Here is a 15,438-nt window from a genome sequence, read left to right as displayed (position 1 = left end):
GGTAGTTCTCAGCTATTATTTCTTTGAACAAGCGCTCTGCTCCTTTCTCCCTCACTTCTCCCTCTGGAATACCTATAATCCTTATGTTGCACTTCCTAATTGAGTCAGATATTTATCGAAGAATTTCTTCATTTTTTTTACATCTTAGTTTTCTCTCCTTCTCCACCTGAAGCATTTCTATATTTCTGTCCTCTAAATTACTAATTCTGTTCTCCATAGTGTCAGCTCTGTTTTTTAAGGTTTCTAGATTGTCTTTTATCTCATTCATTGTGTTCTTCATCTCTAGAATGTCTGTTTTTTTGCTTTTTTATTTTTAGAGTTTCAATCTCTTTGGTGAAGAATTCCTTCTGCTCATTAATTTTATTCCTGAGTTCACTGAACTGTCTTTCTGAGTTTTCTTGTAACTCGTTGAGCTTCTTTATGACAACTATTTTGAATTCTCTGTCATTTAGACTATAAATTTTTGTAAGTTCGGGATTGGTTTCTGGAAATTTCTATACATTCAGGATTGGTTTCTGGAGACTTGTCATTTTCCTTCTGCTCTGGGGCATTAATGTAGTTCTTCATATGTTTGATGAAGTGATCCTTTGCCGGCAAGAGCTGTGTTTTCCCTTCCGCGTCTGCTGGAAGTTGTGCTGATAGGGCTTGTCTGCATTTGCCTGTTGGCCGCAGCTGCTTGGCAGGTCACATGCACGTGCAGGTGCTCTGGTGCGGAACCACTGCCTTGGCTGGAGATCGGCTGAGCTGGTGCGCTAGGTGGGAGGGGAGGGGGGCTTTCTTTCATGCACGTGGGCCTGCTCTGTGCTCATAGGAGGTTCGTCTGGGCTGCTGTGCTTGGTGGGGGCACCCACATGGTGGCTGAGCCCTGCCACTCGGTGTGGAGCATTCTCTTGGGCCAAACTGCAACTATGAAAGCAAAAGCTTTCTTACACAGGCCTGCCTGCTCCCCTGCCTCCTCTTACAGTCACACGTTGTTTGCTGCATGAGGACCCACGATGTAGCTAACTGCTGCTGAGGACGGGGGGGAATCAGCTCACCTCCTTCCACTGCTTCCTGGGATGCAGTACCCCCACTTTCAGATGTATGTCTGCATGGATCTCTCAGACATCCTGTTGTGCTTTGTAGGGAATCTTATCTTGGTTAGTGAATGTCCTATTGGTTGTATCATAGGGGGAAGAGACTAAGGGAACAGCTTACTCTGCCGTAATGCTGATGTCACTCCATACTCGATTTTTAGGTTTAAGAAAACCTCTGCATGAATGTGATAAACCCATGAAGGTGTTTATTTCAAACACCATGAGTTACCCTGTGCTTAATGTAATGCTGGGGAGAAAAAGACCCAGACTAAGTGGAAAGGAGAAAGGGAGAAAACATCCTAAGGGATTAACAACAAATACATTTTATGAGTGATATTGTTAAGTTTCACTTTAGCATTTTAAAATGCCTTTCTGTACTTATCTCAATCAGTGCTCCACAAGCCCATTGCCAGCACAGGGCTCCACACTACAGTTCATGATAGAGACAAGCTCTGTGGCACGCTCGGGGCTCTGCACTTAGGGTGATGAGAATCTAGGGAAATGGGGAAGACCAGTGGATAGCACATAGCAATCTGAATTTGGGCTTTTAATTTTGCCCAATATATTCAGCTAACAAGGCAATTTATTGAAGAAAAGTGGATTAATTTTTGGAAAAGGAATCTCATTATTTATGATTTATCTTCTTTCATCAGGAAGGGGCTTATGTTTTGTTTCCAGATATATTCTACCTTATCTGATATTTGTATGTTATCCGCCTGCTTTCTTTTTATTTGCATGTGCTATATTTTGTCTCTATGCCTTTTTTTAACTTTTTGGTTTGTGTTTTAGGTATATCTCTTGTATGTACCATATAACTGGATTTTAAACCAATTTTAGAGTTTTTATCTTTTAACAAAGAAAGTCAACCCATTTATGTTTGTTGTTATACATGTATTAGGTCTTTTTCTGGTTATTTAATGATTTATGGTTATTGTGCTGTCTTGTTTCCTTTCTCCTTTGTTTACATTTGTTGAACTGATGATTTGTCTTGGTTCCTTTTTTCCTTTCATAAAATGGAAATTCTGCCATGTATTTATATCCTACTAGTAGCTACCTTTAGTGTTCCTGACAATTTTTGTCAGTGAATTTTAACACTTTTTTTGTCATTTTGACATATTTATTAAATAAATATTAGGAGAAAATGAGGCAGAAAAAAAGATAATGAACTTTGTGCCTCAGTGTTGACACTTTTTCTGAGTTCATAGGCAATAGGATGTAACACACACAAAGTTCTTGGAAATTGGTTTTGTTCTATCTCCTGTTTCTTCAGTCCTTCTCTCTCCACTAATTTTCTCCCCTTTGCCTGTTTACATATTAAAATACTCTCTGTCCTTCAATGAAAACCTTTTCCATTACTTTATTTCCATTTCCCATTTCTTACTTCTTTCCATACAGTCTTATTCTCATCTTTTCACAAAAAGTTTGAAGTAATTTCATCTGATTCCTTATCTTCCATTATTCTTTTGTCCTCTGTAAGCTGACCTGTGCCTCCGGCACTCTGCTGAAATTAGCTAATTTTCAGTCATTCTGTTTGACCCTCTCCATCTTCTGTGACCACTCCCTCCTTGAAACTCTCTCCCCTGACTTCAATCCTGAACCTCCTTCCATCTCTCTTTTTGTCCTTCTCTGACTCTCCTGCTTGCTGGGGTTTGCTACGGTTCTTTCCTTGGCCTTCTCACAACATGAGGAGTTGGATGGCCTTAGTTTCAAGTCCCAGCTGCGTGATCTGGGATAAGTTATTTAACCTTTTTGATCCCTAGATTCCTCATATATAAAATGATTTCAGTGCTCTCAATCTAGCAGGTTATTGTATGGATTAAATGAGGTGAGGCGTGTGAATCTCCTTTTAGTGCAAAACTCAGTACAAATGTGAGTTATTATTCATGGTAACCACCACTCAGTTATGTGTACCCTGCTTGTATTAGTCAGGGTTTTCCAGAGAAACAGAACCAATAGGATATATGTAGATATAGAGAAAGAGATTTATTATGAGGGATTGGCTCACACAATTATGGAGGCTGATGAGTCTCCACAATCTGCTGTCTGCAGTCTGGAGGCCCAGGAAAGCCAGTGCTGTGGTTCCAGTCCAAACTCGTAGGCCTGAGAACCAGGAGAGCCAGTGGTGTAAGCCCCAGTCACAGTCTGAAGCCTTGAGAACTAGGGGCACTGATGTCTGAGGGCAGGAAAAGATGGCTCCACTCAAGCAGAGAGAGCAAATTCTCTCTTCCTCAGCCTTGTTGTTCTATTAGGGCCCGCCACAGATTCAGTGATGCCCTCCCACCATGGTGAGGGCTGATCTTCTTTACTCAGACTACTGATTCAAATGGGAGCACCCTCACAGAAACACTCAGAAATAATGCTTTACAGTGATCTGGGCATTTTTTTAGCCCAGTCAAGTTGACACACAAAATTAACCATGATACCTGTTAAACAGATATTAAATGCTTATGGTGTTTTATTTCCTAGTGTAATGGCTAGAGAACAAGGCTGAAATGGGCTTATAAATTTGAAATGCTATTTTCAAGTCAAGCTGGGTGTTTCATTGGTCCTCTTATAGACCAACCACATCCTAGATCTGTATCCAGTTTGCACGTGCTTTCCCCTCATCAACTGTGAGTCCCACCTGTATTGTAAGGCTTGAAATTCCATGTGCTATCTTGACATCTTTGAGCCTCACGGGCTCCAAAGACCTAGCTGTGAGTTCCCCTGCTCTCATCTGATATGTCTCCACCAGCAGGAAAGGCTCCCCACCCACCTAGCTCCCCCATCAGCCCAACCAGGTGCACCCCTCCCAGGCCTCAACCTAACAGATTTTACCTCCTTACCAGCCCACAAAATTGTTCAAACAAGCCAATCACATCCTCCCACGGTAGCCAAGGTCACCTCACCCTCTTGTCAGCACAAAGCCTGCCTCCCCAGCCCCTGCTGGTTCCCTGTTCCTGAGTGCAGCCCCGAGGGGCCCTGCATGGTGTATGGTGTCCTCCTCCCCCAGGCTGTGAATGTATGTGACTCATAAACCACCGTCAGTCTTGTCTGTCCGGTGCCTAGCGTTGTGTGTTCGGTCATCTTGTACTATTCAGGGCAGGGAGTCCCTCCCTTACCAATGGGGTGACTAGGAGGTGATCAAAGCACCACCCTCTCTTCTCCAGCAGTACTCCAGAGCAGCCTTCAGCACCTTTCCCTATTACTCCCTTATCCTCCTCTTCCTATCCTTGAATGCCAAAGCACTTTCTGTGTTATGATTATTTCATGATAATGTCTATTCTTGTTATATTGTTATATATATCCTTATAGTATAGTGTCTATTCTTGATGTTTTGTTTCTTTTGGGAGGTTACACGTTTTTCTCACACAGATCTCTGTATCCTAGTTTCTTCTAATGCTGCTTGTTTTTTTCAGTTCCTTCAGAGGGTTTTACTGGCACAGTCCTTTGTTGAGCAGGAATTTATAGTTTCATGTCAGTGACATTCAAGGATGTGTCTGTGGATTTTACTTGGGAGTAGTGGATTCATCTAGATTCTGCTCAGAGGAACTTGTATGGAAAAGTGATGCTGGAGAACTACAGGAACCTGATTTCGCTGGGTAAGGATTTTTCCTTGTAACTCAAAACCTACCTATTGATATCTTTCCCCGCTATTGACATCTTCTACCACCTCTGAAATTCATGAATTTAGACTTGAAATCCCTATCTTTTAGGGTATTTGCTTGGTGTTCTCTCTTTCAAGTTGAAAGGTCTTTTCTGTAAAGATTAGGAAATGGGAAACTTTTGAAGCCACACCTTCCTTTGTTTCAGAAGCCCTAAAGGAGAAGGGATAAGGATATGGCTGGGGTTGGTTTTTATAATCAGTTCAGAACCCAAATTTAGTGTGTCTTCTCTTGAGCAGGGCATCAGCTTTCCAAACCAAATGTGATTTCCCAGCTGGAACAAGAAGAACTGAGCCTGATAACTAAAGAATTTCCAGGGTGCATCTCTCCAGGTAAGTAAGTATCAGGCTGCAAGGACTTGTCACATGCATGTGTCACCTTGGGGAGAAATCACTTCAGAGATCCTGGGTCTCTGGAGAGACCAGAGTACACATTTGATGTGTATTCTCTCAAATGCCTCCACTTTACTGATGTCACCCATCCTCCCTGGGTCTTGCATGTCTTTACCTTAGAGGGAGGTCATGCCTTATGATTACAGAGTCACTACCTTTGTAGCACGTATTCTGTTGTCTGGAATATACTGAGCATGCAGTAAATGCTCGCAGTTCCTGTTTCCTCTTCCATCTTCATCTCTACTTGAATCCCATCTGCTGTCTCTTTTTGGGCCTTCACTCTCTTTCCCGAGTCTCCACCATAACCTATATCCATAGCCTCCTTTCCCTTATTCATTTAAATATGTGTAAGCTTTTTTAAAGGAAATTATCATTTCTCTTCCTCTGCTCTGTATCGGTGTTTTATACAGTCCTCATTTAAAAACAAATGAAAACTGACTTTAGCCTTATTTTTACTAATAATCTTCCATTTTATATATTTCCTTTCTCATTCAGATTTCTAATCTGCATCTACTACTTATTCAATCCCATTCTCCTCTAAACTTTTAATGCTTCTTAATCTTTATCTGGTTTCTCATCTCCATCACAAATGAAATTCCTCTTGTAGATGTTATCACTGACTTTTCTCTGAAAAAATGCCTCTTACACCTTTATCTTCTCTACTCTGTGGGAAAGTGTTGAACACCACTTCTTTTTATACATTTCTTAAAATTAAAGAGATAGGCAAATATTTATTTGATCCATGGATAGTGTACAGCTAAGTATAAAGTAATAAAAGAAAGCAGTAAAAGAACATATTGATGGGAAAAAAATAATCTGATGAACATCAATGCTGGTTTCCAGTAAGCTTTCTAAAGAAGAGGATTCTAGGAGAGGAATCACTGAGACAAACGATGGACACATTTTTATGGCTCTTGCTACATATTTTACAACTTTGGATATTATTCTGTTTTTTAATGCTAATTTATTAAGTATAAAATAATCCCTTAAGGTAGCCTTAAATGCCTTTATTACAGATGTCTATGCATCTGATTACTATTGTTATTTGTATTTATTCTTATGTAAATAACCTATTCAAGGAGTATTTTTTGAGCACTAGTCCCTGTTTCTAGCACCAAGGAAACAGCAATAAGCAAAACAGGCAGAGTTTCCCCATGGAGCTTATAGCCTAGTTGGGGAGACAATAAACTAATAAAGAAAGAAGGCAGGGAGGGAGAAGGGAAAGAGAAGGAAGGCAGAAGGAGGGAATGAACATCGCAGAGTGGTAGTGCTGTGTGGAAAGACAAAGCAGCATACGGAACGGGACATGGACCAGTTAACAGGAGTGCTGTTTCATAGGGGTGACCAGGGAAGGCCTCTCCTTTCGGGTGACTGTTGAACAGATACTCAATAAAGTGGTAGGTCATGTGGAAGAACATCCCAGGCACAGGGAACAGCAGGTGCAAAGACCCTGCGGGGGATTGCATGGGCTTGTCTGAAGGGAACAGTGTGAGAAGATGTGACGATTTCCTTAAACTTTGTCCTTTAGTCCTTCTGTGAAAAAATGTATTTTTACTATCACATTTTTTTTTTAATTTCTATGAGCCTTCTCATTATCTGAGTTCCTTCTTTTTTAATGCATGCATTAACTTTTCTCTATAAGGATAATTAAGTAATTTTGGTTAGGTTTTTTTGGGGTATGTGTATGCAGCATTTTTTTCCTTGTTCCCTATATATTATTTTGCTGGGTTTACTTATGGCTTTTTCATTATGCCACTGCCATTTTGGTGGGTTTCTGGAGGCAGCACAGGCAAACACATGTATTCTTGGTACTGTTTCCTCTCCTGCTTCTTCACCCACCTTCAGACTTCTCCATTGGGCTAAATCCTGAAGATTCTTCACCTATTTGTGACTGCACTTAACACTGTATTTTCCTTGTGTCTTTGAATGTCTGTCTAGCCACTAGTCTATAGGCTCACTGAATTGTCATGACTGAGCTTACCTTTCTGTATATCCCCTGCCTAGCACATTGCCTGCCAGAGTAGATATTTAGTATGTTTGTTGAGTGAATATTGAATGACATCAAGTAGAATTTTTAGAAATCAAGTGAAAATATAGCTTTGAGAGTTATAATCATACTTGTGACATATCAATGAGTATTGACATATCAATGAGTATTAGGTGATTATCAGGAAGAGTGAGTGAGAAGGGCAAAGCACCAAGGGTGGAACCCAGAAGAACAATAACATTTGGCTGAGGGCCAAAGATGTTCTAGCAGGGGTGACAGGGAGACTAGTCAGAGGAGGAGGAGAGAATTTAGGGAGAGCTGGGCCAAGGGAAGAGAGAAAAGCAGAGGGAGAGTGCAACAGTGCTAAGTAAGAAGTGAAAAGTGCCATTGGCCTTAGTGACAAGGAAGCGGCCTGTGACCAGGGAAATGTGCTGTGGGTAGAAGAGCGAAGGAGAAGCAAACAAGTAGAGACTTGGAGGTACAAACCGTCGCTTCAACAAAGTCAGCCTGAAGGAAAAAGGAGGAGAGGGCAAGAACCGAAAGAAGTCGGAGGTAGAGTGCTTCTGGTCCAAGGAGGAGACTCGAACGTCTTTACAAGAGCAGGAGGGTGTCCGTTAGAGAGGGGAACTAAAGACAGAGAAAAGTGGAGGAGGAGCATGGACCCCAGAAAACAGGACGACGTGCAAACCCCACATCTTATTCTTTCCAGATTTTCTTCGATGTTACTGCCAGATTAATCCACCATTTAGTCTTATTATCCTATCCAAAACCAAGATGAGAGAGCATCGACCAAGTGCCGTGCTCAGCTCTTCCTCAGGCAGCATCTGAGCACTCATCCTGACAACCCTGTGGGTAGGTATCGTCAGCCCCTTTCACAGGGGGAGAGAACAGCTCAGAGAGATGAAGTGATGGGCCAGAATATGAACGCAGCCTTTTTGTTTTGTTTTGTTTGTTTCTGTCTTTGATTTTAAGGCTAATTTTTTTTAAAAACCATAACTTTTTTTGCTTGCCTTGCTGTGACTTCTTATTTCCTAGTCTATCTAGTAAAAACAGAACTCCTACATCCTGGCCCAATTTTCTTTTCAGCATCATTGTCTTCTTTTTCCGTACTAAAGTTTTTGTGTGGACAGCAGTTGAATGCTTCAGTAGATTTTCCTCCTATTTTATAAAAAATGAATAGAAAATGTAAAGACAGAGGTGCTGTTCCTAGTGATAGCATTATACTAGTCAACTTGTTAATGTGGAAACAAAGATGGAAATTATTAGTAATATGGAAAGCAGTGAATTTTTAGCCTTTAATCAGTGGTCATTAGACTTAAATCAGTTGATAATATTCAGTTATGAAGGAAACAAACAAAAGTTAGGAATATGTATAAGTATTAGAAATCTATTATCAAAGATTATGTCTAAAAATAAGGTATAGTTAGGGATTTTATAACATTTTAAGCTCTCCAGGAAGCTACCCTTAACTACCCCAACTAAAAACGATAGGTTTTATGCATGATTTTGAATCATTCTCAGAGATGGACTGAGTGACTACCTCTGTGTGTGTGTGTGTGTGTAAATATATATGTATGTGCACACACACAGAGAGAGAATTATGTACTGTGAACGCGTCCCTGTCTACCTTCATGCTAACATGAGCCTCACTAATGTTTAGTACACACACGTATTTTTGCTTCTATTAGTCGGAAAACTGATCTAAAAGACTATAATAAATGTAGGAGTATCCAAAAAGCTTGTCATCCTTGCATAGGGCAGGCCCACTCCTGCTTCAGGGCTAAGCGCTGGCTCTTCCCTCTGTCTGGGACGCTGTCCCTTAGATAGTGCTTTGACTCCCTCCCTTAGCCCTAAAGTCTTGGCATAAATGTCACCTTTCCAGTGAGGCCTTTCCTGAAGACTCTATTTAAAATTACAAACGTTTCCCCTCCCATGCTATTCTCTATTTCCATACTGTTGCTTTTATTTTTTCCCTAAGGTTTACCATTTAAATACTAAGTATTTTACTTATTCATTATGGTGATTGCCTGTCTTCTTCTCACTAAAATACAAGTTCCTTCAGGGCAGAAATGTGTTTTGTTCATTGCTCTATCCTTAGCACTTCGAACAGTGCCTGGCTTAATAAATAGTTATTGAATGAAGGATTCCTCATGTTCAGATCAGTCTGGCTGCCATTGAGGGAGCAGGAGTATAAGTGGGAAGTCCAGTCAGGTGAATACGGAAATACCTGGTTGAGAGGAAGGAGTAGCTTAACTGTTACACAGGAAATGGAAGCAATAGAAAAGGAGAAAATAAATAAATCCACTTGTCCTAGGAAGAGCGGGACCTGCTGCCCAACCCCCCACACCCAGCCCCATACTCTGCAAGCTCTTGGCCTCACTATGGCCTGTTCCAGCCATAAATACTGAAGGACCTGTGCTGTCCCAGACCCCTTGATCCTGGGGACTCTTGCTCATGTCCTGATGAGTACCAAAATTGTATAAATCCTATCAGTTGACTAGGCATTCTAAGACAATAAGGAATATGGGCCGTCACTCAAAAGCCCTGGTTAGGGGCTGGCCCCGTGGCGTAGCGGTTAAGTACGCGCACTCCGCTGCTGGCGGCCCGGGTTCGGATCCGGGGCGTGCACCAACGCACCGCTTGTCAAGCCATGCTGTGGCAGCATCCCATATAAAGTGGAGGAAGATGGGCACAGATGTTAGCCCAGGGCCAGTCTTCCTCAGCAAGAAAAAAAGAGGATGATTGGCATGGATGTTAGCTCAGGGCTGATCTTCCTCACAAAAAAAATAAATAAATCCCTGGTTAGGCAAAAAGGCAAGGCAGAGAGCTGTCTATTGCTTAACATAAAATAATAATGGTAATAATAACAGCTAACAATCATTGAACCCTTATTATAGCCAGGCATAATGCTGTGAGCATTACTGAGTCCTCATTTAAAGAGATAACAAAATGGCAAGGATCTGAAATGTCCAATACAGTTCTTGACCCTAGAGCTCAGGTTCCAGCCCACAACATTTCACTAATTCTGAGTAAAGCTACCCTAACGATTTTATGTTTTCCAAAGAGACAGTCATGTAATCTGGGGAAAATAAAATGTCCTCCCCTCTCAGTTGTCTACTTTTTATTAGTCACACTTTTGGAACAATATTAAATAGTAGTGGGAATAATAAACACCCTCTCCTTGATTGGTATTAGTGTGAATTCTTGTAGTGTTTTATTTTTATGGCTGGTACAATACTAATATTTTTGGTTTTGAATCAGGATTGGAGGTTGGATATTATCAAATACTTTTGAAGTATCTATCAGGTTGATCATATGTCCTTTTTTCCATAATGTATTAATATGGTATTAATATAGTCCTAATAGTGAACATTCTGGAATTCCTGGATAAATGCTTTGTTCAAATTGAATATTTAAGTAACATTTCAGGAATGGTTTAAGAGTACTGTAATTACTGAATCTTTCATGTTTAAGAATGTGTTTTGGTTTTCTTCACACATGTGTAGAGTACTGGCCATGTTGAATTCTTGAGTCATATCAACCAATTATTTTTAAAATTTGTAGGTAATCTACTTTTTTTCCTTAAGTAGCAAGTCTTCAGAATTAACTTTTAAATTAGGTCTCTCAATTCCATGAAGATAGAATGAGTCTTACTATTAAGTTTTCTGCAGTACATAAAGATGTTTCAACTTAAAATGATTAATATTTTCCAAAATAGCAGATATTTTGCTGTTCTTCTCATTTGTTTTTTGAAATATTATATATACAGAAGAATGTATAAAACATAGGTACTATTTAACAAAAACCTACATACTCTTCTACTATAAATATTAACTAATTTTTGTTCTTATATCAACACTATGAGATAAGGTAGCATTTAACAGATGAGGAAACTGGAGCACAGACAGGTTAAGTAACCTGCCCAAGGTCACACAGCTAACAGTGATGGAGAATAAAGGTAGTCTGGCTCCAGAGTTGTCATCTTAACCATTATGCCATACTGCTTCTTTTTGTACTTAATAATGATAAAGATTAGTGAATAATAAAGAAAGCAAACTCCCAGGTACCACACCCCAGAGTAAGAATCAGAACATTGCTAGTATCTGAGACACGCTCTGTGTGCGCCTCGTCATTCCCATCCTCTGACCTCTACCCAAAACATAACTGCTATTCTCGCTTTTGTGATAATTCCCTTCCCTTGCTTTTCTTTATAGTATTGCCATCTGTATATGAATCTCTAAACAATATTTAAAATTCATCTAAATGGACTCTTAATATATATATTTTTCTTTTATTTTGCTTAAATTATTTATTCATCCATATTAATGTGTTAGCTTTAGTTTATTAATTTTAACTGTCTTAGTCAGTTTGGGCTGCTGTAACAGAATACCATAGACTACATGGCTTAAACATAAAACATTTATTTCTCACAGTTCTAGAGACTGGAAATCAGGGTGCTAGCGTGGTCAGGTTCTTGGGGAGGGCCTTCCTCCTGGTTCATAGATAGCTGCCTTCTTGCTGTATCCTCACATGGTAAAGAGCAGAGAAGCAGCAAGCTCTTCTAGTCTCTTATAAAGACACTGATCCCATTCACAAGGGCTCTACTCTCATGACCTAATGACCTCTCAAAGGCTCCACCTCCTAATACTATCCCATGGGGCATTAGGCTTCAACAGATGAATTTTTGGAAAACACAAACATGAAGTCCATAACATTCACTGTTGTCAGTTATTCCATTGTATAAATATTTGACAGTTTAATTATCCATTGTGTTGTTGATGGATATTTGGGTTGTTTCCAATTTTTTGCTATTGTGCACAATGCTACTTTTAAAATTGTGAATCGTGGTATACCTTTGCAAGGTATACTAGGTATACTTGGTATAGTATACCAAGTATACTAGGTATACATACCTAGTAGTGGACTTGCTAAACCATTCAGGTTCCCATTTCTTAAGTCCTATTCAAGTTTTTTGCCCATTTTTCTAATGGATACTATAGATACTGTTTTCCAAGTCTAAGTTCTAGTTCTTTGTGGGTCATGTGTTGCAAATATCTTCTCCCAGAATGTAACTTTTTTTTTCTTACTTTCTTTATAGTGTCTTTTGATGATTGGAAGCATTTAATTATTCTTCCAACGTTTATTTGCTTTTAATTTTTATGCTTTTTTCTTCTCGTTCTGTTTTTATTATTTTAAAAATTTATCTCTTGAACTTATTAGTTTCCAAACTTGATATTTTCTGTGTATCACTCATCTTTGGACAGAGGCAGTTCTGCCTGGACTTTTTATTTGTCTAACAGTGTGAATGGATACCCTTTGCCCTTCATGTTGTTTACTGGGTAGCATTTTGAATGTTCTCAGAGAACTTTAGTGGATAGCTGGATGTGCTGATAGTGAGGGGGGCAGTGGCCACCTCTAGTTCATGTGCTGCCTATTATTCTCCTACTTGATGGAATAGGTCCTCTCTGAGGTTACTTGGTGGTGTATGTTTTGGAGGTGGAGCCTACTTAGCTTTCCACTTTTTCTCTTTTTTTAGGTAAGCAGGTCAGTTTGGAAGGAGGAGGTCCAGTTAATGCATGCCTCTTGTTCACAGCAAAGCCTCCTGCCCAAAGGCCTTTGGTTTGTTGGTTCAGTGTTGATCTCAGCTCTGCTGAGTTTGATCAGGCCGAGAAGCTGATTCTCAGACTACAGTTTCCTGTCCTCAGCCTCTCACTGCCTCCAGGCCGTTTTGTCTGGGATAAGAAGTCAGATCTGAGAAAATAAAGTCTGAATGGCTACAAGGTCCTTCCTTCAGCCCCCTCCCAAGCAGTTCATCAGATTCTCCCTTGCCTGCCCTTGCCACCAGTTCTCATCTTTAAGGAATAGATATTTAGGAAAGGGCAGGGCCCTTTAGGACTCTCTCTTGTGAGAAAATTACAGCCTGCTAAAAGTTTGCAGGGGAAAAGCTTTTACATAGTGTCATCCTCCCATAAGAGTTTAAGTTTCAAGTATGTTCTGGTATTTTATGTTCCAGACAAGTATGTTCTCAAAGGGTAGTTTATATACATTATCTTAACTTAATCTTTATCAGGTTATTTTTATCCTCATTTTATATCTGAAAACTCAGACCCAGAGAAACAAGCAACTAGTTAAGATGTAAGTGTTAACAGCCAGGGTTTGGACCCAAGTTTGTCTGACTCCAGAGTCAACCATCTTTTCACTGTCACACTGAGATGTTTTATGAAGATTTAGTGTCAGAATTATAGGCAGCATTGTAGGAGGGATGAGAATGGCAGGAACACCAGGCACAGTGTGGCAGGGCTTTCTGAGCTGCCTCATCCAATCCCGGCTCTTCTGTATATTTTCCCTTAGTTCCATCTTCAGTATTTAGCCTTGTCCAGTGGTCAATGATTTTCTTGTCTATCCTTCCTGCACAGGCTCACTCTTTTCTCTGCTTATCCCATGTCTAGCTCCCCTATTATTTATCACTGGTTCACTGTTCCTTTGTTCTGGCTCAGTTTCCCTCCCTTCCAGTTCTCTTCCTACTTGTAGGAACATCTTTGAAAGCTCTCAAATGTGCCCTACAGTTATTCTCAGTTTTATTCTCTCATTCCCACCTAATAGAGTTTTCAGTCTCCCAGCTCAGAAACAAATGTGCATTTGAATTTTTTATTTTTTTCAGACTGGGAGACACAACTTGAAACCAAAGAATCAACTACAAGGCCCTGCATTACTGAAGATTTATCCTATGGGGTAATAATGGAAAGGGAAGGTCTCTGGCTTTCTTCTTTAGGGGAAACCTGGGAACATGATAATTGGTTACAGGGGCAACAGAAAAACCAGGATAGACATCTGGGCCAAGTGGCAGTTACCCGTAAGGAAACCCCCACTGAGAGAAGGGTGTATGGAGGTAATGAATTTGAAAGATGTTCCAGTCAGGGTTCAATCCTTGATACACAACAAAGTATTCCTATGGGAGAAAGGCCCCATAATCAGAATTCACATGGAAAAGACTCCAAACAAAATTCTGAATTAATAAAATCTCAAAGAATGTTTGTAGGAAAGAAAATCTATGAATGTAATGAATGTGGAAAAGCCTTCAGCCAGAGCTCGTCCCTTCTTAAGCACCAGAGGATTCATACTGGGGAGAAACCCTATAAGTGTAATGTATGTGCAAAGCACTTCATTGAACGCTCCTCCCTTACTGTACATCAAAGAATTCATACTGGAGAGAAACCCTACAAATGTAATGAATGTGGGAAAACCTTCAGTCAGAGCATGAACCTAACTGTTCATCAAAGAACTCATACTGGCGAGAAACCCTATCAGTGTAAAGAATGTGGAAAAGCTTTCCGCAAGAATTCATCCCTTATTCAACATGAAAGGATTCATACTGGCGAAAAACCCTACAAATGTAATGAATGTGGGAAAGCTTTTACCCAAAGCATGAATCTCACAGTACATCAAAGAACTCATACAGGAGAAAAACCCTACGAATGTAATGAATGTGGAAAAGCCTTCAGTCAAAGCATGCATCTTATTGTCCATCAGAGAAGTCACACTGGAGAAAAACCCTATGAGTGTAGTGAATGTGGAAAAGCCTTTAGTAAGAGTTCGACTCTTACCCTGCATCAGCGAAATCACACTGGAGAAAAACCCTACAAGTGTAACAAATGTGGGAAATCCTTTAGCCAAAGTACATACCTAATAGAACATCAGAGACTTCATTCTGGGGTAAAACCTTTTGAATGTAATCAGTGTGGAAAAGCTTTCAGTAAGAATTCATCCCTTACTCAACATCGGAGAATCCATACTGGAGAGAAGCCGTATGAGTGTATGGTATGTGGAAAACATTTCACTGGGCGATCATCCCTTACTGTACATCAAGTTATTCATACTGGAGAGAAACCTTATGAATGCAATGAATGTGGAAAGGCCTTCAGCCAGAGTGCTTACCTTATTGAGCATCAAAGAATTCATACTGGTGAGAAACCCTATGAATGTGATCAGTGTGGAAAAGCCTTCATTAAGAATTCATCCCTTATAGTGCATCAGAGAACTCATACAGGAGAGAAACCCTATCAGTGTAATGAATGTGGAAAAGCCTTCAGTCGGAGTACAAACCTTACACGACATCAGAGAACTCATACGTGAGGAAAGTTTTCACTGGACCCATGATTAATTCTTCAGTGATAATCAGATAAGTTATGTAATGTAGAAACCTAATTAATGTAATAATTGTAGGCATCTTTGAGTTGAAGTACAATATACCATATCAGATAATACAGACCACTGCAGAGAAACCATATGAAAGTGGAGAAATCTTGATTCAGAAATTTAAAACTTCCTTTATCTCAGGA

General features: G+C 40.0%; 1 protein-coding gene across 1 annotated transcript in view; it reads left to right on the top strand.

Annotated features, from left to right (window-relative positions):
• Positions 1-15,232, top strand: part of ZFP2 (ZFP2 zinc finger protein) — a 29,571-nt gene extending 14,339 nt beyond the window's left edge. The window contains exons 4-6 of the mRNA XM_087429257.1: positions 4,475-4,657; positions 4,960-5,052; positions 13,761-15,232. Coding sequence (XP_087285383.1) covers positions 4,624-4,657; positions 4,960-5,052; positions 13,761-15,232 — 1,599 coding nt within the window. The 5' untranslated portion in view covers positions 4,475-4,623. The remainder of the gene's footprint in view (positions 1-4,474; positions 4,658-4,959; positions 5,053-13,760) is intronic.
• Positions 15,233-15,438: the final 206 nt, after the last annotated feature.

This window comes from Ceratotherium simum, chromosome 4, assembly GCF_057802395.1.
Source record: "Ceratotherium simum simum isolate JZ-2026a chromosome 4, ASM5780239v1, whole genome shotgun sequence".
Classification (NCBI taxonomy): Eukaryota; Metazoa; Chordata; class Mammalia; order Perissodactyla; family Rhinocerotidae; genus Ceratotherium; species Ceratotherium simum.
Note: the sequence above shows the minus strand (reverse complement) of the source record. Positions and strands in the feature narration are given on the sequence as shown.